This window comes from Manis pentadactyla, chromosome 1, assembly GCF_030020395.1.
Source record: "Manis pentadactyla isolate mManPen7 chromosome 1, mManPen7.hap1, whole genome shotgun sequence".
Taxonomy (NCBI): domain Eukaryota; kingdom Metazoa; phylum Chordata; class Mammalia; order Pholidota; family Manidae; genus Manis; species Manis pentadactyla.
In genome coordinates, this window is record NC_080019.1 from 115,571,985 (window position 1) to 115,594,067 (window position 22,083).

General features: G+C 44.8%; 2 protein-coding genes across 15 annotated transcripts in view; one reads left to right on the forward strand and one right to left on the reverse strand.

Annotated features, from left to right (window-relative positions):
- MAP3K13 (mitogen-activated protein kinase kinase kinase 13) overlaps positions 1–7,888 on the forward strand; it is a 171,341-nt gene extending 163,453 nt beyond the window's left edge. For all 10 annotated transcript variants that reach the window (XM_057500774.1, XM_057500775.1, XM_057500776.1 and 7 more), the window contains 4 exons: positions 404–1,175; positions 3,761–3,831; positions 6,125–6,422; positions 7,233–7,888. In XM_057500774.1, the coding sequence (XP_057356757.1) occupies positions 404–1,175; positions 3,761–3,831; positions 6,125–6,422; positions 7,233–7,334 (1,243 nt within the window). In that variant the 3' untranslated portion in view covers positions 7,335–7,888. The remainder of the gene's footprint in view (positions 1–403; positions 1,176–3,760; positions 3,832–6,124; positions 6,423–7,232) is intronic.
- On the reverse strand, positions 932–21,271 carry TMEM41A (transmembrane protein 41A). Of its 5 annotated transcripts, none has more exons than XM_057500822.1 (6): positions 21,054–21,271; positions 19,340–19,493; positions 17,193–17,354; positions 16,680–16,818; positions 9,975–10,125; positions 932–1,062 (listed from the first exon to the last, which is right to left on the reverse strand). In XM_057500822.1, the coding sequence occupies exons 1-5, from the start codon at positions 21,182–21,184 to the stop codon at positions 9,998–10,000; spliced, it is 714 nt and encodes a 237-aa protein (XP_057356805.1). In that variant the 5' UTR covers positions 21,185–21,271; the 3' UTR covers positions 932–1,062; positions 9,975–9,997. The 5 variants fall into 5 exon arrangements, 4 of the variants coding, with proteins under 4 accessions (XP_057356805.1, XP_036730967.1, XP_036730966.1 ...); XR_005022637.2 differs by lacking the exons at positions 932–1,062; positions 9,975–10,125 and adding exons at positions 14,845–15,005; positions 15,417–15,533 and having other exon boundaries at positions 21,054–21,270; XM_036875072.2 differs by lacking the exon at positions 932–1,062 and having other exon boundaries at positions 7,902–10,125.
- Positions 21,272–22,083: the final 812 nt, after the last annotated feature.

A 22,083-nucleotide genomic window follows, 5' to 3' on the forward strand; every position in this document is an offset into this window, starting at 1 on the left:
TCCGGGTCATCAGACAGATTTCTGATTGTGGACAAATCCCCGTGCCCTTGCCTTGACATACTGGCACCAGGCTGACAGCTGAAATTATAAGGAAGAGATCGAACCTGTAGGGTAGAACTAGAATTTAAAGGGGATTGAGTACCTCAGCTAATGAGATACAGAATAAAGTCCAGAAAGAATAAAGGGAATCCTCTAAAAGTAGACATCTGGGTTGTTTCTTTCTGCTATTTTAAACAACATTATAACATCATGTCTTTGTGCACATCCATTATCTCCATTGGATAAATCTCGTCTGTATATGTGACTGCTGATTCAAAGGGTGTGTGTGTTTTAAGGCTTGGGTTATATTCCCACAAATTTGAGTGTGTTTTCAAAAGTTTAAAAACCTATTCTTTCTTTCCAGGCCAGATCTGTTGAGATCTGAAGGTATCCCCAGTATGGAGGTGGCTCCTGCCGCATCCCCTTTGTCTGGAAGTCCCAAAATGTCCACCTCTAGCAGCAAGAGCCGATACCGAAGCAAACCACGCCACCGCCGAGGGAATAGTAGGGGCAGCCATAGTGACTTTGCAGCAATCTTGAAAAACCCATCAGCCCAGGAAAATTCACCCCATCCCACTCACCTGAGCCAAGCTCAAGCCCAGTACTCTTCTCCCCATCACCATAATCCTCTGCAGCAGCAGTACCAGCGACCGCCTCCTGCCATTTCTCAGAGCCACCATCCCAGACTCAGTATGCATGGACAGGACATTGCAGCCTGTGCCAACAACCTGAGGTATTTTGGCCCAGCAGCAGCCCTGCGGAGCCCACTCAGCAACCATGCTCAAAGACAGATGCCCACCTCTAGCCCTGACCTCATCTCCACAGCCATGGCAGCGGATTGCTGGAGAAGGTCTGAGCCTGACAAGGGCCTGCCTGGTCCCTGGGGCTGTTGTCAGGCTGACCCTTGTGACCCCTGCCTCCAGTGCGGGTCCTCAGACATGCCCTCTGCTGAGCCGGTGGGGAGGGACCCAGACCTTTCCAAGTCACCAGCACACAATTCCATCTCAGAAAATGGCCACGCTCCTGAGAAAATGGAAAAAAATGAATTCAGTGGCTGTAGGTCTGCATCATCCCTTGGTATCCCTCATCACATCACACCCCCCGTGCTACCTCGAAAAACAAGGCCCCTTCAGAAGGTAAGCTATAATGACATCACTGCCTAAGCAGAATGTCAGAGCCCACTGTGCACATTATAAAACATACATAACAGCTGTACATTTTGTAAAAGGATAAGATAACAAAAGCCTAAACAGAAGTTTCTTTAAATACTTTCTATACTACTTAAGTGATGAATTTGAGAATACACTTCGGAAACTAATGAACCAGATTCAAATATATATAACTTATAAATAGATTAATAACCATATATGATGGATATTTCATCAAAATAGTTGGGAAACTACTACCCTAGCCTGGTCCTGACAGATGCTGTAAGAAGGAATGACCCCATTATATAACAAGTTTGGGAAACAGTATTCTCTGTCCACTCTTGGGAGATTCCTAGTGTACATTAACAAATCCTAGGCTTTGAGAAATCATGCACTAACCTTATTTAATGCAGCATTTCCCTTATCTATTTGGCCATACCAGCTTTTGAAAATAACATCTATTAATCCCCATGTAACTAGCTTTCTTTACAATACATTTTGGGAAACGTGGCCTTTTCTAATAACCATCATGACCCAGCCAGTTCTCAGTCATTAAAACCTGTTCCTCATCTCCTAGCCTACTGGCTGCCTGGGCTTATTAGCTTGGAGGCAGTCTGCCATAGTGGTTAAGAGCATGAGCTTGGGAGTAGGTTGCAACTGAGCTCAAAGCCAGGCTTTTCCACTTAGACCTTGTCTATAAAGTGGGGCTAATAGTGGCCCCTGCCTCACTGGTTTATGTGAAGATTAAATGAGTTAATACATATAAAGCATTTCGACCAGGGCCTGGCACATAGCTACCTTCGAAAAATGTTAGCTAATAGTTAAAAATAAGATTATGTATGAAAAATATTTAGCGCACAGTAAACACCCACTCAGTTCTAAGTACTGCTTCATCTCATCACCAGCATTCACCAGGAATTTAGGTGAAGGAATGAAAGGGCCTAAAATGTAAATGAGTATGTCTTGGTCAATTAGCATGTAATAGAAAAGAAGCTGAAACTGAGGGCTACTGTCTCAGAACTATATTTCTTCCTCCACATGCAGTTCTGCTACTGACTAAGCATTCCCAGAGATTAAATTGTTTCAGGTGGGGCAGTGGATTTGTGGTAATCTGTTCTCTGCTCCCCCCACCCCTATGGCCAGTAACATGTATTTTTTCAGTAACAACTTTACTGAGATCTAATTCACCATACCACACCACAAAACCATACAGTTCTCCCAGTAAGTGTATGACTCAGTGCTTTTATTCACAGTTGTGTAACTATCACCACAATCTATTTAGAATATTTTCATCTCCCCAATAGCAGTCACCTCATCCTAAGTCCCCTCCCAAGTAACATGTATCTTTGAACCAGTCTGATGCCATTTTCATGCCATCTGGGGGCCAGGCTACGGAACGCACACCTCATACATTTGGCCTCATTAGAACTGCAGTGCCACAGAGCAGTTCAACTTTTTTCCCCAGAGATATGCCCCCATGGGTACACCCAAGGTAAAGTGCACATCTCAGCAGTCAGGATTAACTCCATCCCTGTCTTTCCTACTCAGAAAATCATATCAGAATACCAATACCTGGGACATAGCTACCTTCCAAAAATGTTAGTTAATAGTTAAAATTAAGATTATGTATGAAAAATATTTAGTGCACAGTAAACTAATGGGTAAAAGTGATGGTAGATGAGAACCGACTCTAAAAGTAAGTTATCTTCAATCTTTGACACAATTACTTGGCCTCAGTTACCTAACTCACAAAGGATCATAGTAATCCGGTGATGCTGTGGTTAAGGACAGTTGATCTCAAATGTGGCTGCTCTTATGCCCTTGAATAAAGGAATCTTGCTTGTGAAAGAAGGTTACCTCATCAGACAGGACACCTATGAAGCCTTCCAGATCAACCACAGAGCCCCGTAATCATGAGGCCTCAGATGTCCCAATCAGAGCCCCCCTACCCCCACCAGCATGACTCCATAATGTACTCGGCACCTGTTTTGTGTGCAGTGTTGTATTAATGGTGGAGTGAGGAATACAATACCACAAGATATGGCTTGACCCTTAAATAAAGTATGCTTTAGTAGTGGAGATGACATAAGTATCATAACTATAATATTAGTGAAAAGGTAATTGGTACATTAAAGGAGAAAAGGTAGTCTTTGGGCTTGTTAGAACTGACAGATCACTTCTTGGTGGAGTCTCTATGTCAGGGCCTGGAGATACTAGCAATGGTGATTTCCCAAATCCCAAGACTGCCTCTCCAATTGTCCCTCTCCATCGCTCACCTTGGACAGTCTCATGGACCGTCCATGAGGGCAAAGATAACATTTTATTCAGTTAGATGCGGTCTTCTGGCATCTAGTACAGGGCCAATCACCATGGACACTCAGGAAAAAGTTGCCAAATGAATGAATGAAAATAAGTTTAAAGATGGCACTTCTTGATGATAATTAAATCTTTTACAGGGAGTCTGCGTGTGTTTGTAGTGTGTGTGTGTGTGTGTGTGTGTGTGTGTGTGTGAGAGAGAGAGAGAGAGAGAGAGAGAGAAGAAGAGAAATAAAACTCTTTTCTCCTATTCTCAGAGTGGAGATGATTCCTCAGAAGAGGAAGAAGGGGAAGTAGATAGTGAAGTTGAATTTCCACGAAGACAGAGGTAACATCAATGAACATATATGACTACTTTCAGTATAATGGGGAAAATCCCACGTTTGCCCCACCTCCTGTTCAGTCACAGGGCACTTTCTAACAACCACCTTACAGGGAAATTCTAACTCACTGTGTTCATGTTTTCCCATTGCCATGTTTTGGCAGCTGACTATGCACAGCAGACTCCAGTCCATCAGAATTCATTTCACAGGAACTTCAAGGTAAAGAGCATAAAAACAGATTCAAGGCTACAGTTGAGAATATAGTGGGCATTTTATGAGGGATGGCCATGCTGTTTTGCAGGTAATTTTACTGGTTACTAGCATACCTCCCAGGCTACCATAAGAAAATGCCATAGCTGGGTAGCATAGAGAACAGAAATTTATTTAACTTACTTTTGGAGGCTGGGAGGACCATGATCAAGGCTCCCAGTGGGGACTGTCTTCTCGGCTTGCAGACAGCAGCCTCCTTGCCTTCACAGGGAGGGAAGGAGAGGGGAGGTGCAGGAGATCTTTCTCTTCTTATAAGGTTCTTTGGGATTAGGTCCCCATCGTTACTCACTGGACCTTAATTACCTCCTAGAGACCCTGTCTCCAGATTTAGTCACAGAGGATGGAGGGCTTCTACATATGAATTCGGCAGGGGGTGGGGGGTTACACAATTCAGGCCGTAGTGCTCTCCGTGCCTTGGATGTTATGCCTCAAGTTAATTATTATTAGATAGGTTGAGTCCTCCTTCAACCTGGCCTTAGAAATACCTTCCCTCTTAACCCCTGATAATAATTTTGCTGGTAGAATTAGGGAATGAGCACATCTCCCTACATCTGGACTAGGAGTAGAGAAAATATTTTCCTCCCAGTAGGTCTTTTTTGTTCATAGGAATTCTATTCTTGAAAAGTAAAGCTCTAAGAGTCCCCCAGGAAGGCTTATGTACCTACCCAGAAATAGGAATTTTCTGCAAACCAAGGAACTCCTAGTCCTTTGGTAAATTGTACTCTAGGTCCCCATGCTCTGCACAGAATTGAAATCTGCCCTCATCCCCTGAGCATTCCTGACATGTAGCTATTGCTATCTTATTGTCTCCTTGGACACTATGTTTTCTCCTATGCAGTAAGAATGGGCCCAAGTGAAATATCTTTTTATTCTTTGATCTCAGTCTACTGACATCAATTATGTTACTTCCAGCTTTTGTTCCTATGACACTCCATGAACTAATGGATTCCCACCTTTATTTTTTGCTGTAATGCATTGTTTTGCTTTTTGAATCATAAGGTTCTTCTCTGTCTCCCTTCTGGATTACCAGCCTTGAGAAGTTGTGTGAGTTCCCCCTTAACTTCCCTTTCCCACACGGCCTTTCATGTGTCCTTGGTCCTCCAAACTCAGCCCATCACCTGGTCATCATCCAGGCTCAGATCATACGGCATCAAAATCACTTAAGACTAAGAAACACAGAGAGATCAGACAATGACAGAGGGAAATGGCAGTCTTCTTTTTATTATTTGCTTTGCTTTTTAAGCCAACATAGGCTAACAGCATTCTTATTTGCTAGACTACTTATAAACAATGGAAAAGAAAGAAGGAACTTTGGCAAATTCTGTCCACATCCCCACTCCAGAAGTGTTGCCTCATCACAGCTAAACCCCCATGTTAACTGGAATGAGCCATTAACTGACTGGGCAGTACCCCTAGCTACAGGGTGAATGTTCCTTCCAAGCTTATTTCTGTTATGGGTCAGTCGTAAGGGGTGGTGAAGGTACCTTGCCTTCCGCAGCTGCCAAGCTCAATGGGCAGTACAGCTGGGGTGGAGTGGGGGGACAGGGAAGGACACCGAAGCAGGTCTGAGCAGGCCCAGCCCAAGCCCCAGTTCCACCTCTGATGGTATGACCTGAAACAAGTCACTTCCCCTCTCTGGCTCCAGTGTTCTATCTGGGAAATGAATTAGACTAGAGCATCTCCCAAGTGTCTTTATTGTGAGAATCTAGGATTAGATGAATAGGAAACATAATTTCAATTTGAACGTTTCCATCCCATGCATAAGTGTATACAGTGTGATCAGACCAGCTGATTTTTTTCAGACCAGTGGTAGCCATTAGTGTTGGAGTGTGGGTAAGCCACATCAACATATAAACCAAATTTCCCCTTCTGCTGCTTTAAAATTAAATAGTGTCTGCCTATCTGAATTTGAATCTCTCAGGGGCAGGGAGAACCTAGATGCCCTCTCACCATGGCTGTGGCTGACAGGCAAGGAAAGGAAAGGAGCTGCCCTGTGACTGAGCTCCTTTGGTTTTTTTGTGGTTCTAGGCCCCATGGCTGTATCCGCAGCTGCCAGTCTTACTCGACCTTCAGCTCCGAGAATTTCTCTGTGTCTGACGGAGAAGAGGGCAATACCAGTGACCATTCAAACAGTCCTGACGAGTTAGTGGACAAACTTGAAGACCACTTGGTGGACAAGCTAGATGACCTGCTGTCCCAGACGCCGGAGATCCCCATTGAGATATCCTCCCACTCAGATGGGCTCTCTGACAAGGAGTGTGCTGTGCGCCGCGTGAAGACGCAGATGTCTCTGGGCAAGCTGTGCACAGAGGAACGGGGCTATGAGGTGGGGGCTTCTCCCTTCTCACCTCGTCACTTTTCCCTTCCTGTAGTTCTTTTCTGTTAAAACAGGCTCAGGTCCCTAGGGCCTTATAGTTATCCCTCAGTATATAAGATAAAACAGTAGCCTTCAGGAAGTGAGTGGGAGTGCGGAGACCGAGAGAGCTCCTGAAATGAGGGCAGTTCTTCCCAGTGAGGCACACTGAGCTGCTCTGGAACCCTCTGTCCTAAAATTCAACTTGGATCTCACCTCCTCCCAGCCCTCTCTCCCACCCTGACGAAGGGCATGAGCCTTCTTCCTCCACGTCCCCACTGTCCCATGGATGCTGCTATCATAGCACATGTTAACGCTTTAGTTCAAATAGAGTGCTGCCTTCTGAGAGACAGGATAGCAGAGTGTTTGAAAGTGGGTACCCAGGAATCTAGCTGCCTAGGTGCAAATCCTAGCCTTCCCACTTACTGTGCAACTTGGGCAACACACTTACCCTCTGTGCACATCAGTTTCCTTACCTGTAAAATGGATGTGATAACAGCATCTATCTCATAGAGTTGGCAAGGATTAAATGGATTAATAGATGTACAGCCCTGACAGCTGTGCCTGGAGCATAGGAAACGCTGCATGGGCGGGGCTTTGGGTGGTCCCTTAGCATAGTCACCATCGTCTTTTTATGTCTCCTTTCTCCTGGGCTCACTTATCTCTGCCACCCCCTTAGCCAGCAACCCAGCACTGTGCCTGTCGTGTGTGGAGGCATTCAATATATGTTTACCAAGTGACTGCAGAAATGAATTAAGGTCTTATTTTGTCTTGACTTTGCAGAATCCTATGCAGTTTGAAGACTCAGACTGTGACTCTTCAGATGGGGAGTGTTCTGATGCCACAGTTAGGACCAATAAGCACTACAGTTCTGCCACGTGGTAATGAAGGAACACTAATCCTGAAAATCTCATGACTGCTGGCATTTCAAATCCACCCCACCCCCAGACTCTTCATACTCTCTCCCTGCTTTTTTGTCTGGGAAGAGAGCTGCCCCATCTTTCTTACCCCTAGAAATGAGCTGCAATAACAAGAATGTGAGACTTCGCAAATCTCTGGAAAAAAAAAAAATCCAAGTGAAATTAAGTCTCACCGAACATTTCAATCAAGAATGGCAGGGATCTATTTTATTGAATATTCTAGCTACTGTAACATTGATATTTATTTTTGTTTGACATTTTAACACTTTGTACTGTAAAGAGTGAACTATACATGATATATAGAGAGACACAATAATTTCTTGCAAAAAAAAAAGGGGGAAAGAGAGAAAAAAAGAAAGCAAGAAAGAAAAGAAATGGAATTTAGGAGCAACATCCTTGGGAATTTGTGGGGCCAGGAGGTATTGTTGCTACTTGAACAGGGGACCAGTTCTTTTGGCCGTAAGTAAATGAAGAAGAGCCAGAGGAGGACATACTGAGCATTTTAGGAAACAGAACAGCACAAGAAAAGCAATTCCAGGTAACGTGAATAGACCACATTAAGTTGAACCAGCTTATCCAGATGGGTGATGGAAATGGCTTAGAAAAAGTTTGTGACCAGGTTCTGTCACACAAGGTTTTTGAGGGCATGTGTTTCCTTTAGGACGAAAAAAAAACTGTGTATGTAGAAGCTGATTTCATTTTTAAAATTTTAAGCAGCATTTGGTAGTGAGACTTAAGATAGCTTCAAACCTGGTCCTTCACCTTTAATGCTCTCAGTGTCATTACCTTGCCAAAAGTGCTACCTTGACCAATGTGTTTGTTTTTCTGACTTAAGTGCCACTTTCTTACAGCCAATTTCCTTTCCACCTATTGACTACTTCCTTTAGAGAAAAAAAAGAGCAGGGGGCTTGGGAGGAGAGAAGAATGGGGAAAAGGAAATTCACAACAGTGTTCAAAAAGCAAATGTGGAATTTGTAAAAGTACATATTCTCAGAATGTCTCAGTTCAGCTACATGGAGAAGATGGGATCACCCCTCTCTGGAATCAGGTTGCTTGTCTACTAAGAGTCCTACTGATTCAAACAGAACAGACTTTGAAGGCAGCTAGGATATGTGTGAGTCTGTCCAATGTCCAATCCCAACCATCCTTCCTGCTTTTATTCATTAACTCATTCCATCCTGGAAGCTTTAGTGACTGGCTATACTATCAGAATAAAAGCAAAATAAGCAACTTGCAAAAGGCAACCCCCCTCCCACCACAGTAGCGTTTTTGTTAAATGCTACTTGTAAAATGTATTTTACTTCACTTTGGATCAATGCAGTTTTGAATATCTGGATTGGAAATTACAAAAGAACTGATGCTGAGCAGCAATTAGAAAGACTTTACATTGTCCGAGGCATGAGGTCCTTCCTGTTTCCAGGATTATGGGCTCTGAAAAGCATCCCAAGGTACTTCATTGGCCTTAAGGAAATTTTTATCTAGAATTTAAAATAAACACAGATGTTGGCCTAGTTCCTATGTCTGTCTCTAAGAGAGGTTACTGTCAGACAACCTCTCTAGGCTCAAGACCTGAAGAAGATAGCTAGCCTCTTTGATATTGCATCATATTGAACATGAAGAAAGATTTACACATACAGGTATTAAACCATTTCCAATGCAGATGAAAATGTTGCCCTCCTCTGGGTTTCATTGATTACATCAGCCAAAAAGGAAAGGCAAGAGGGAATGTAGAGCAGTTCTTTCTGCTTGTTCAGTCCCTCCACTTGTTTACATTTTATTTTGCGACACTGATTTAAAATTTGGTGTCTATAATTTATAGCTTTTAGGTAGGATAAAGGAAAATGTTTAACTTATACAGAGAACAGTATTGTTTGCATTAAATTATTCCATTTTGTATAAATTCTGTGGCTGGACTACACAAAAGATCTTAAGTTATGGCATTATCATTGTTATTTTATTTTATAATTACTATCATTCTCATTTTCTGTTGATCGGAAGGTGTGGTTTACAGTGTAGCACAATGTGTTTATTGCTAACCATGAATTATTATGGATTTTTATGAAGGAATGAAAATGGAACTTCCATTTGGGAGCTCCCTGGTATTCATCTTACTTGTATTTCTGCTTTTTCTTTGTACAACAACAATCATCTGAGGGTTGGTGTTCTACCCTGGAGTCCAGTGGATACGTTGTGATTTTGACTTGCTCTGAAAGTTCCTCTTGGGCAGATGACTGAGTGGATGGACAAATACTTCAAAAGCTGTAAACTTTCTCAACTTTCTTTAGAAATAAAATCATGGGACTACATTAGAAGCAAAAAAAGAATTTATTTAATGCCCTGAGAGGAACAGACCTAGGAAGTTTCTACCAAGGGTTTATGGGTAGAGAGTTTCAAGAACTGGCAACATAGTTTGTAATCTCCATCTGGCCAGACCGCACAAAACCAACCTTTTTTCCTCCTAGTTGGATTTAGCAAGGAGGCTAAAAAAAAAGGTATATATATGGCATGACATCAAATGTCTAGCTGTGATGTCATCCCATAACAAGACTAGAGAAATTCCAGAACGAGGCCTTGTCACTTAGTGGGTCACAGGGCTGGAAAGTACCTTCAAAGGCTGTAGTTTCCATCCTAGGACTTGAGACCACACTGTTCTGTGGATCTCTCTGGTTCATTGCTTCTGGGAACTGAGAAGCTACAACTCTGTCGTCTTTCTGTCCAACATAAAACACACCTCAGCTTTTCCAGTTCTTGCCCACCTGTAATGGCAAAAGAGAAAAATGTGGGTCAACGTCTGTCTTAAACCCATCAGTGATGGTCTTCCTATAAAAACCACACCTGATACCTCATAATTTTGCTAAGTTTTTTGAACTCCCATCTTGACCATCTGTCATGATAATGCCATATACCTTATCTGGATTAACCACTCAGAGCATGTCAAGGTAGTAGGCTAGTAGACTATGTTAAATCTTCAGTCATTCACTGTTTTGTCAAGAATTGAATAAAGCCCCTCAGTGAACTTTTTTTTTTTTTAGTAGAAGTGACTAGAGGCTTCAGAGAATAGTGTCCTTAGTCTAAGTTATAAAGAGAAACGCCTTCTCTGTCCCAGCCCTGCCCTTCCCTTGAGCTAACCAAGGCAGTTTTGAATTGGTGTGTGTTTTAGAACAACTCCACAGTCATCTGAAGAGTGTTGAATCAGGAGCCCAGGGAATTTACGAGCTAATTCTTCAGTCCTGACAACTGTGCGACAGTGCTTGAAGGAACCTCACAGGACTACGGTTTCAAGCTTTGTTGATTGGAAGTTTAACTGCCTTGGGATGAATGTCCACATTCATTTAACACCTGTTTTTGACTGACTGCAAGATAATGAGTTCTAATTTGTGTTACAGAACATTTGGCTCTGATTTCTATTTCTAGATCATGTTCTCTGAATAATAATTCCTCTTAAAATTGCTTAGCAGAGGGATTGAGAGGCCTGCATCTACTTTGAAATTATAAAAGAGCTTATCCCCCACAAAAGTTTAGACCCATTTGCAAGAGTGTGGGGAGCTTGTAGTCAGAAAGGCGAAGATGCTGGCTCTGTTGTAAGATGACCTGGAATGGCCTACTTGAGTTCAGATTTGATTTCATTTTAGTAAGATGTAATAAGTACTGGACATCCATTTCAGGGCTTCATTGTGCTAAATTTCACTCTTGCCCTAAGTAATAGATGTGATGGTTTGGGGTTTTCTTGATATCAACCCAGTTTTTAAATGCTGTCCCTGATTGTGCAGCACTGACATTCTTTAGGGGTGAATGTGTCCTTATTGACCGAGTGATGTACTCTCTTTTTCCCATGCCCTTGTTGTCTTTTTCCCCTTTCCTTAAAATGTTCCTACTTGAACTTCCTGGAACTGAATTCTCCAGAATAGATCATCATATTTGGAATCCAAGGAATTCCTGCCCTGCTCTGCAGTATAGCGTGCTATGTTTTATTTTGTTTTTCCACTAAGTTGGAAACCAAAATCCCACCACATACCTTTCTCCACCATCTACCATCTACCACCTCCACTCTAAATACCCAAGACCAATGTTATTTATTGATCACCACATATTCCTTCCTACTGAGCCTGTATAGAGCCTCAGAGCCTGTTTCAACACATTTGGAGCAACAACTATTCACCTGATTGGAATTTGTGCAAGGAGGTATCTGTTTGCCCTCCCAGTTCTAAGCTCCTAATTTCCTAAACGTGGTCTTGAGTTAGTGCTGACAGGAGAATGACAGGATCACACCGTTGTTCTACGCAGGGATCTCCCACACTATGGCTGCTGGGGAGCACCGCTGGCAGGAAAAAAAAAGCCACTGCCCTTTTGGACTACAACTCCACCGAATAATCTCGTTACTGGCGGATTGAATTCCAGAATGTGTTCATTTACATCACTTCATTGTGTTAAATGAGCATGCTCCTCCCTCACCTTCTGTAACAAAAAGTTAACATGTTAAGTCCCACTTACCTGTTTCTTCCTTGGACTCTGAGACTAATGTACCAAAACAATGTGACATATTTTTAAGACTTCGACTTGCACTGTCCGTATGAATTTAGTGCCTTTTTAGGCAGCAAGATTTTTCTTCTCTGCTGGTTTCATAGAATAAATGTCTTAGGTTAGTCACACCACCAATGTTACCAACCTCACAGACGAGCACATAAGAAATACATTAGTCTGCTTGTTTGCATGTTACAGCCAATACTGCAAGCACCTATTCAAACTGGAATGAACAAGGCTGCCCAGTGGAGGATCCTTGTGGAGCCTGGAGCACTTCTCAGGGACAGGTGGCAAAAGAGGGGCGGCTCTGAGAAACAGAGTTGGGTTAAACTCTCCCCAAAGGAGTTGGGTTAAGGGTTTTGTTAACTGTCACATGGCCAGGGCATGATGGTGGGATTCTACACAAAAGCCAAGCCCCTAAGCAGATGGCAAGGCCACTGTAAGGAAACTTCTGGCAGAATCCCAGCTTACCCTTTAGGGCCACTTCACAGCACTCAGGGGAATGCAGGCTCTTGGCCCCAGGCTGCTGCCTAGTGACCAGGCAGACAGGGTCCTCCAATGGTTACAGGCCGGAGGGAATCCCAGCCAGAATGTACAAGCTATTGGGAAGAGGTCCCTTCCTGACCATGTCGCCCGGGTGGCTCTCCACCTCCAGAGTGACCCTTCTCAGACTCTGGGAGTGGTAGGACCTACTTTCTTGCAATAATTTGAGTTCTTATCAGTTTGGAACAAATTAACTCTTTTGTGGTTAAATCTCAAAATGAAGCCCCTCATCTGTCTCCCCTGTGGTCTCCAGTACTGTCTGTCTGTGTTGGCCTCGGATGCTGGCTCCCTTTGCACTGAACAATTGTACAGCGATGGGAACAAAAGCAACTATCAAAGCAAACAAATGCATGAAATTAAAAAGTGTACTTCACTGTTTTCTGGTCCTGTCTTTTCCTAAAGGTGCTGTTTTGTATCCCAAGCGCTGCCTTCATAAGACACAGCATTTCAGACATCCACAGAAGGAAAAGACAACCATTCTTTTATTACAATATCTTCCTGACTATTCTGTCATAGTCTAGAAAGGTGCCCTACTTCTTCCTATGGCTTTCCTGCTGCCCATCTTTCAACTATTTCTCTGTTATTAGTGACCCCACTACACAGTGAGCACAGAGAGGGAAAGAGCAAAAATGAGAGCCTGGCTTCCAATAAGCCTCCTGAGAGTGGAAAACTAAAACACCATCTTGGAATGTTTGATGTCCAGCCACTCCTGATTCCCACTGACAAAGGGAACTGAAAGTTAGTAATATGTACAAACACACACCACACATAACTTTTATATCCATTTATTTGGGAAATTGTTTTGCCTGTAAAAGCACAATTGGTAAGGCACATTGTTGCAAAATCATGGAGGAGGAGGGAGAAAGATGAATCTAAGGATTCTGATAAAGGGCAAAGGGCACGTGCTTGCAGTAGTGTGGGAAACTTACATGCTCCTTCTTCCCTCCTCCTCTAGAACGTGAAGAGTCAGAGATTTCAAAGTCCAGTTGGCCTTCTCACCCCAGCTCTTGTTATCAAGGTTTTTTTTTAAACAACACATATTTAAAAATGAAGTCCTTGTGTTTTTGGGGTCATATCACATCCAAAAAACACTGCTTAGGAAATCATTCTTCCTACTGAACATGAATACTCCCAAGAATATATAGAACGAGGGGCCTAGATTAAAGCCTTGGCAAGACACTTGGCCAAGCAAAATAAGAACCTAGCAGATGATGCCCAAGGGCAACAGCTCTGCTCAGAAATGGTAAGTGACTCCCGTAGGTACAGCATCCCAGAGCGGTCGGTTTAGGTGCTAAGGTCCTTCTGTCCTTGGAAGGATCAACCTAAGTTTGTGCCAATTCAATACTGCAACTGTACAAAGCAAGGACAACTATAGATAGTTAAAATACAACAAAGAAATCCAAAACTGGGTTTTCTCTTTGAATTAATAAAATAGAACTATTTCTGTTATTGTTGGTAAATACCAAAATGAAAAAAACATTGAGATGGTACACTGGTTGATATCCAAGTGTATTAAAGCCTACCAGATTTAGAGGACAGAAAAAAGATTTCCACATGGAAAGGACAGATTAGAAAATGTACTGATAGTCATTTGGTTCAGGTCAGTCAAGGGACCTCCCTGTCCCAATGTGTCCAGAACATACCATAACATACAGTTCGCTCCATTTGTATTTAATAGTCTATCTGCAATCAGCTTAATTGCCAGGACATACAACTAAGAGGAGACTTGACAAAGGGTAATATCAGTGCGTCTGAACACAAAGAGCATCACAGAAATCACTGGGCAATTGAGCTGTAGGTGGAAGTTCAATGCAGTTTGTCAGCTTCTTTCCCTTGGTTTATGGAAGAGGTAGGTCACCAAAGTACACAACATTCTTCAAGTGATGAGCAAGATGAAGAGTGAGGTCAGTGATGTGGGTTCACATGTTATCATTTACACTAATAACATCCACTAGGGACTTAACAAGAGAACACCTGTCACCATAGCCTATCGCTTTACAAAAAAGAGGCAGTCTGGACAAGGACAATCAGCATTGCTTCCCGAGGCAGAGCGGGCTCAGCAAAGGGCAAGTTCAACACCATCCTGAGTTCTTTGTTACTCAGTAAAATATCAGCAGGATTTTCTAAGAGGCCACCCATTTTGCAGAGTATCCTGCTAAACAAGGGTAAGTTTGAGAACCTGATATAATTCACCTTCTAGAGCAGAGTGTCTTCTATGTAGACACTGCACACAGAATACTGTCCAAATCACCTGCTGATGGTAATTAAAAAACAATGAGGGGCTGTAGAGGACCACACCCATTGCACAAATAAGCAACAGAGTCCAGGGACATTGCAACCAAAAGTCCAGATCATGTGTCCTTTCTACTGCTTAGACGATTAGTGTTGCTTGTTTCATTCAAATGCAGGTCTTTCTGACTAAATTTCTTAATGAGGGTTCCAGGAACTAAGGCCACCAGGGCAATGGCCAACAGCTTAAAGACAGTTGCCCAGGAGAAAAGAGCATCCAGAGAGGTAAGGGTTGACAGGATGGAGCCTGTCTGCACACAGATGAAATTGTATGGGATCAAACCTGGAAGAAAAGGGAAAACGCCTGTTACTGGGAAATAGAACAATAACCTCTCAGAACTGTCACCAGGAGTTCCCAACAGTGACTCCAGTAGTTTTTTGTTTTGTTTTGCCCAACTCCTGACCCCTAAACATATTACCTCTTTCTCTTCTTCTTTTCCACTCTTTCCCTTCCTTTTCTTACTTCCCTTACACATCTACCTTGTTTAACCAAAGGACTTGAGATGGTTTACAAAAATACAGTAAGATAAAAATTTTTATATAGGATAAACAAATGAGTGAAGAATAAGTCAAGGAGTATAATTAGTACAAAATGCATAGAGGTGCCCTGAAATTTGGTTCCAAGTGCCTAACAGCCAAAGCAGAGAGGCACCAGCACTATGAGATCTACAGTATGCTTATGATAAAAACAAACCAGTGTCTCAGAAGCAGTACTTCTTTTCATGTTCTATACTGTCTCTAAGAAGTCATCAAATCCACTGGATCCCAAAGTCCAACTGGTGGCTAGGCCGGCTGGTTGCGTGAGAGTCCCCTGGCGAAGGTAAGAACATCCTGGGGCTCCACCGCAGAGATTCCGGTTACCAGGGTCCCAGGCAGAGCTCGGGAACCCGCATCTGAACAGCCTCTTTCAACTGCCCACCCCACCCACCCAAGACTGCATGGTCTGGGACCCGCTAGCCCCATTCCTCTTCTATGTTAGAAAATGCCTCAAGACCACAGACCACTCAAGGTCACACAGCTTGTCAGACAAGCTGGTCTGATCCGAAGTCTTTCCAAGCCTCGTGCTGCCTGGGTAATTACAGGCTAACTGAGGTACTAAGGCACTTTGTCTGAAAGCCGTTACGGCCAGAATTAGCTGTGGTAGATTCTGCTTCAATTTAAGATCTCAATTTCTCTAAAGAATCCCATATTAATAGCAGCTGCCCAACCACAACTTGTCATATTTGGCCCAGAACACCAGAGTATTCTTTCCCTCTATGCTTGAAAAAGGCTTAAAAGAGGCAGTCCTTGCCTTAGGTGTAAAGAGGTGGTTTACTTACCCTGTGGAGAAAGTCACTGATTTTATAGGATGTTAGCACTGTGCCATTCTGATAAAGGCAATCCAAGACCCATACTTCGAGAAACACTGCTCTAGTCCCAGCCCCTCATCTGGTCAAGAGGCCCACTGAGGGGAAGTAGCTTGCTTAAGGTCATACAACTACCAAGAGGCAAGAAGGAGCTTCACTAGTACAAGCTCTTCGTAAGGCAGACCTTCATCAGAACAAGGGCCAAGGCCAGAGTCCTCCACATGGCTCCTTTCTTCTGCCCACTTTTGCTCATTTCAACCCTGCTTTCTGGCTAGTGTTCACCGAGCCCTTACTATGGGCCAAGTCATATGTCTTACACAGACTACCTTCTGATCCCAGTGCCTAGCACAGTGCTCAGGAAACAACAGGCACAAAATACGGTTGTAGAATGAATAATCCTTATTTATTTCAATGGTACTTTTTTGGATTTTCATGTTCAAACCTGAGCAGGATTGAAATGAGGAATAATTCCTTTAGGTCCTAAGGCTTGGCAATACTCTTCACAAGCCTGTGCTCTCAAAGGCAGGCACGTGCCCATGTGGCTGGTAACCCAGGGCAGTCCCCCAATATGACAACTCGGAGGACTCCAACTTACCCCACTAGCCTCTTACCGATAAGAACAGAGAAGAAGAAATGCACGATGGGAATGTTCAGAATCGGGGCCGAGAGGTTCAAGAACCAGTTTGGCGTCATGGGGAAAAGTCTCAAAAACAGTAGGAAAAAAAACAAGCTGTTTCTGTTCTCCTCCACCTGTAGCCAAAGAAGATAAGGCTTTTAGAAGCAGAAAGAATCTCTAGATATTAAAAATGTGTTGTTGCCAGGCACTATTCTAGTTACTTTACATATTCTGTTCCCGAATTTTCCAACAACCCTCCATGGTAGAGACTGTTTTCCTCATTTTAAAAACGGAAGTAGCTGAGGCTCAGAGAAGTCAGGAACTTGTTCAAGGTCAGAGTTGATAATGACGGAGCTGGGGTTTGATCCCAGGTCTGTGCCTCCTGGAGACCCCAAGGACCTCTGCAGCAGGGCAGAGGAGCGCCATGAGGAAAGATCCCCTCTCCCCCCTCCGGGCCTCAGGGAGCCTCTCTGGGGGCCCAGCACTCAGGCGCGGCCCCTCCCCTTACCTTCCTCTGCAGCACGGCCACTTTATCCGGGAAGTAGGACACCACCAGCTGTTTGCCAAAAATACTGGAGAGCAGGTAGCAGCCTGTGGCGCCCACTGATGTCAACACACAGCACAGCAGAAGCCCCAGCCATGGTCCAAACAAAGCACCCGCTAAAACGTTCTGCAAAGAAAACAAACCCTCAGTCATTAGAACATCTGGAGCCTGAAAGTCCTGGGTTCCCTCTTCTGTCAGTGATTTTCCCTGCCAAAACCCAACTCACATTTTAAAAAGGAAATAAAATGTAGTCAAAGAGCTGGAAACTACAACCCTGGCCTGGTCTCATCACCTTACAACAGAGATGAGGATTCACCTCAGAAGACAGGAGAGAATTGAGTGGATAATATGTGTATACAGCACCCAGCCTCCTGCACGGGCTGGGTAGGTCCTGCAGACACAGGTGCTCTGGGAAGGCAGAAATGAAACTCTCATTACTATTTTCAATGGGCAAACACCATGAATTGTCCTTCAGTAAGACCACACAAGCTATCTAAAACTTCTTGTTTCTTTGCTTTTTGCTGAAAGTACATCTATGTAGTATGCTAACACTGGGGGTTTTGTGTTGACTAGAGTTCTGACACTCAAAAAGTCTCAGATTAACAAAAATGAACAGTGAACCAATGCATCCTAAAAGCAGTTTGATTGACAGCTATCACCCTGCCAAACATGGGATCCAAGAGAGAAAGAAAAAGGGGAACTTAGAATTGAGAAGATGGGAATCTACTAAGCACCTACTATGTGTTAAGTGTTTGAGTACCTCTTATTTCCTCCTTACTGTGACCCTGTGTAGCGTACTATCCTTGCCCCATTCTACAGGTGAGACATTAAGTACCAGGCAGAGAAAGGATTCACTCCGAGGTAACAGCTGGCTTTTTGCCCTGAAGAGGGATCAGCTCAAGAGGAAAGGCAGATACAAGGGCAGCCCTGGAGTCAGCCCCTGACCCGAGTACCCCCCATCTCTCTTGGCATGGACATGTTTGCCTTCCTTCCAGTTTCCAACAAAGACCCTGCTTAATGGATTCACCCTGAGCCTGAAGTAGAAAAAAGAACCTAGAGCACGAGAAAGAAGCAGAACAGCAGGAAGTTCTCAGGGTTTCCTGCTCAGGTGTTCAATTGTCCAGCAAATGCTAAGGGCCACTGTGTGCCAGGTACCATTACAGTGCCAGCTGCTCTACACCCACTATTTCACTTACTCTTTCCAGGGCATTGCATAAGAGTATTTCCACTTTATGGATGAGGAAAGAGGATTGCAGAAGTTAAATGGCTTGCCCATGGTTACACAACTGGTATTCAAACCCACCCAACCTCTACACTATACATACATTTACATGAAACAGCTTAAAATGCTGCTGGGAGAGTAGCACAGATTCTTATGTATAGCCTGAGATGGCAACTGATGAGAAGCATCCAAGAGCCAGAGTACAAGCCCAGGTCTAACACTGTGACTCCTGAGTGCCGGGAGGCTGCCTGGAAAAATCAGAATGACTTGTCTTCTCCACACCAGGGAGACATTGCAATCCTCTGCATCTTAACATCACCATGAACAACTTGCATCTGTTCATCAAACATTTATGAAGGCACCTCAATGGCCAAGAATAAGGAACAGGTCAGTCTTCAAGGAACTCAGATTAGTAAAGAAAACTTAAAAAAAAAATCAAAACCAGTGCCAAAATGCAGACCATTATAGGGTCTCTGAGGAGGAAGAGGTGACCCAGCTGTGGGGGGTCCCCATATGTATCTCAAGGACAGCACTCCATAGCTGTCAAAGCCTTAGAAACAGAAGCAGTACACCTGAGAGGAAAGGCAGACTCTGGAGCTGGGAGGATGTGGGTTCAGACCCCAGCCCTGCCCCTTCCTCACCTGGTGGCCTTGGACAGTTACTTAACTTCTCACCACTCGTTTCCTTATCTATAAAATGTGGGTAGTAATGCCCATATTATAAGGCTGTTGGGGAAATTAAATAAAGTCAGTGCCTGACACAGGGCAAGCTGTCAGCAAATGGTAGCCACCATAGTCTGTCTCCTAGACTGTATGATTTACAGCCTAAGGGGCCCTCCACAAAGACAGAAGGTGGCTTCCCACTTGGCACAGGAAAGAAGGGCACTGACCAGGAAGCTGGAGCCAGGGATGGCGAAGCCCTGTTTGTAGAGGTAGGCACTGCAGAAGAGCAGGAACACGTAGGCCTGGTGCTCCTTCCGGTATTCCCGGAGGACCTCAGAGAGCTCCCGCAGCTCGGCCAGATCTGAGGGGAACCACAGTGACCTGGGGATTTGGAAAAGCAGATGGAAAGATGAATCAAGATCAGCCCAGTATCTAAGAAAGTCATGTGTATCTTCTTTGCACAGATTTATAAATGTGTCTGCTGGAAACACACACATAAGGGGAGCCCAGGATGACGGGTGACCTGACACAACACAGCAAAGGCAGACAGAAGAGCCTTGGCTTGGAAGCAAGAGACCTGGGTTAGCATCTTAACTCTGCTACTATCCAGTTGTGTGACCTTGGGCTAGTCCCTGGGCTGCAAGTTTCCTTATTTGAAAAATGAGGGGTTGGTATTGGATAGTCACTAAGTTCCTTTTCAGCTCTCAGGTTTCATTATCTATTCTTAAAAGGCAAATGGATTAATTCCAGACAGTTACTAAACACCCTGAACTGCTTTCCTTTGAAGGAACTCCTCCTCCCCCAAGAGCTTCAAGCCAAGGACCATACAAACTTCACACTGTTGTGAGTTACTAGGTATCAGTATAACTACTGATAAAAAGAGACTGGTTTATCACTCACTAACATGCCAATTAGAGATTCTCCGGGAAGTATATCTGTCCCGCCCCATAAAAGAAAACCTTCTTGATACTATGTCAGGCATGAAGCCAGCCCTTTGCAAAGCACCTGCTTTTCACCCTGCTCTTTATCTGGTTCTCTGTGTACTCTTAACCCTGTGCAAGGGCTACAGTGTAAAGGCTACTGTGCCTCTGACATCTGAACAACCCTTGAATCCAACAGTGATCAATTATGAGCAAACCCTCCTAGTTCTCATCAGAATGTTTCTTAGTATGTCTGACACCCACAGTGGAGCCTTCTCAGCTACAGCCAAAGAATACAGTAACTGCAAACAGTTGTCCTAATATTCAAGTATCAGTAACATCCTTGACAACGCAATGCTGTGCCAGGCATACTCCCATGAACTTCACGACAAACCAGCACTGTAGGTATTGTACCGCCCCCGGCCTCACCCACTTGGTCGTGGGCAAAAGTGGAGACAGCCAGGAAGACAGGGAGACACGATAATTAACTTGTGAATAATTTAAAGTTGTCCCTGCAACGTTTCTCTTGAAATTCGAATGCCTTAAAGTCCCAAGGTCAGACTTGACTGAAGTGGGGTGGGGAGGCCTACGGAGGGATGCTGAGAGCAGTCGGGAAGAAGGGGCTGCGGGACCACACAGGGCAGAGTCGGCTGCAAATGGGGGATCAGGACTGGGCCTGGGCAGGCGCCAGGACCCCGCTCAGAGGCGACGCCACTGCGCGAACAGAGATGCGCGAGCAAGCTACGCCGCGGTGAGGCGCCGCGTTTCCCTTCGCAAATCACCACCGCAAGGGCACACCAGCGTCCGAACAGCCCTCCCGCGCAGCCCGCAGCCCGCACCCCGCTCCCGGCACCCGGCCTGCCCAGACCGAGTACACAGACGCGGCCCGCATGCCAGATGCTGATCTGTAGTCCTAGAGCCCCAGATCCCGACCCCCGACGACTCGGGCCCGCGAACCCCGATCTCCGATTCCCAGACCCCATCCGTTCCTCTGACCCGAACCCCGCTCCCCGTCACACACCTGCCTCCAGCCTCCTCGGCGGAGCCGACTATCGGCCCGCGGGGTAGCAGCGTCGACAACAAGTACAGGGCAAATGTGCAGCCGGCGAAGACCAGGACGAGGCCGAGCAGGGGGCGCATCGCGGCGCCCATACCCGGATCCGCCCGCCGCGGAGAAGCCTAGAGAAAGTGCCGGGACGCCGCTGCGCGCGGACTGCGCCTACGGAGCGCATTCGCGGACGGACAGGAGCTGGGTTCCAGCCAAGCCTCGCCCCTAGGTCCAGGCCCCGCCCAGGCCGACCCCGCCCGCCGTGTCTCTAGGCCGCGACTACAGTGCTCACGCGTGTTCCGGCCCCCTGCGTTCGGTCAGCCCTCCCTCAGTAAGTGTATCTTTTTCTGCCTTTATCTGGTTCATTCTCCACTTATTTGCAGCCTCTCTGTCCTGAATCACGAGCCCTGCCCACAGTGAGCTTGCAGTCTAGTGGTCAAGACAGTTTTATCCACAACAGGCTGCAACACAAAGCAAATGCAACCGGGCGTAGAACCAGGTGCTCCAAACAAGTACAGTGGGAAGCTAACAGTGACCACGTGAATAATCGGAATTACCTTTTATTGAACACCTACTGTATACCCATTATCCCTAAACACCACAACAATCCCGCAAAGCTGGTGTTTTCGTATTTCTTTAACAGATGAAAAGCCCAAGTCTCAGAAAGATTATTACATCTCCCAAAGGAGAGCCAGCATTAGAATCCAGGTTAATCTGGTTCCAGACTACTAGTCTGACACTGCATGCATTCATGAAGAAGGTGGGGTATGAATTTACCTTAAAGGATGAGCAAGATTTTCACAACAGAGAAAGGAGGGAGGATGTTATCCGAGGGTCCAAGTAAGGCACCAGAGTCTGGTTTCAGTGGAGCCTAAGGTGTATGAGAAATGAGAATCTGGAGATAGACTAGAAAACTGAAAAGCAGGCTAAGGAGTTGGATTTTTTAATATTGTACATGGTGAAACAACAACAGAACTGTTTCAGCAAGAGAATGATATAGTTT

Bases quoted from the DNA above. Each gene is read 5' to 3' on its own strand.
- TMEM41A (XM_036875071.2), bottom strand. From the start codon at position 21,184: ATGGGCGCCGCGATGCGCCCCCTGCTCGGCCTCGTCCTGGTCTTCGCC. The intron at 17,355-19,339 runs GTCAGTGCCCTT...TTTTCTTTGCAG, and splicing joins TCCCTGGCTCCAGCTTCCTG to AACGTTTTAGCGGGTGCTTT. The intron at 15,006-16,679 runs GTAAGAGGCTAG...CTTTTCTTCCAG, and splicing joins CTTCTTCTCTGTTCTTATCG to GTTTGATCCCATACAATTTC.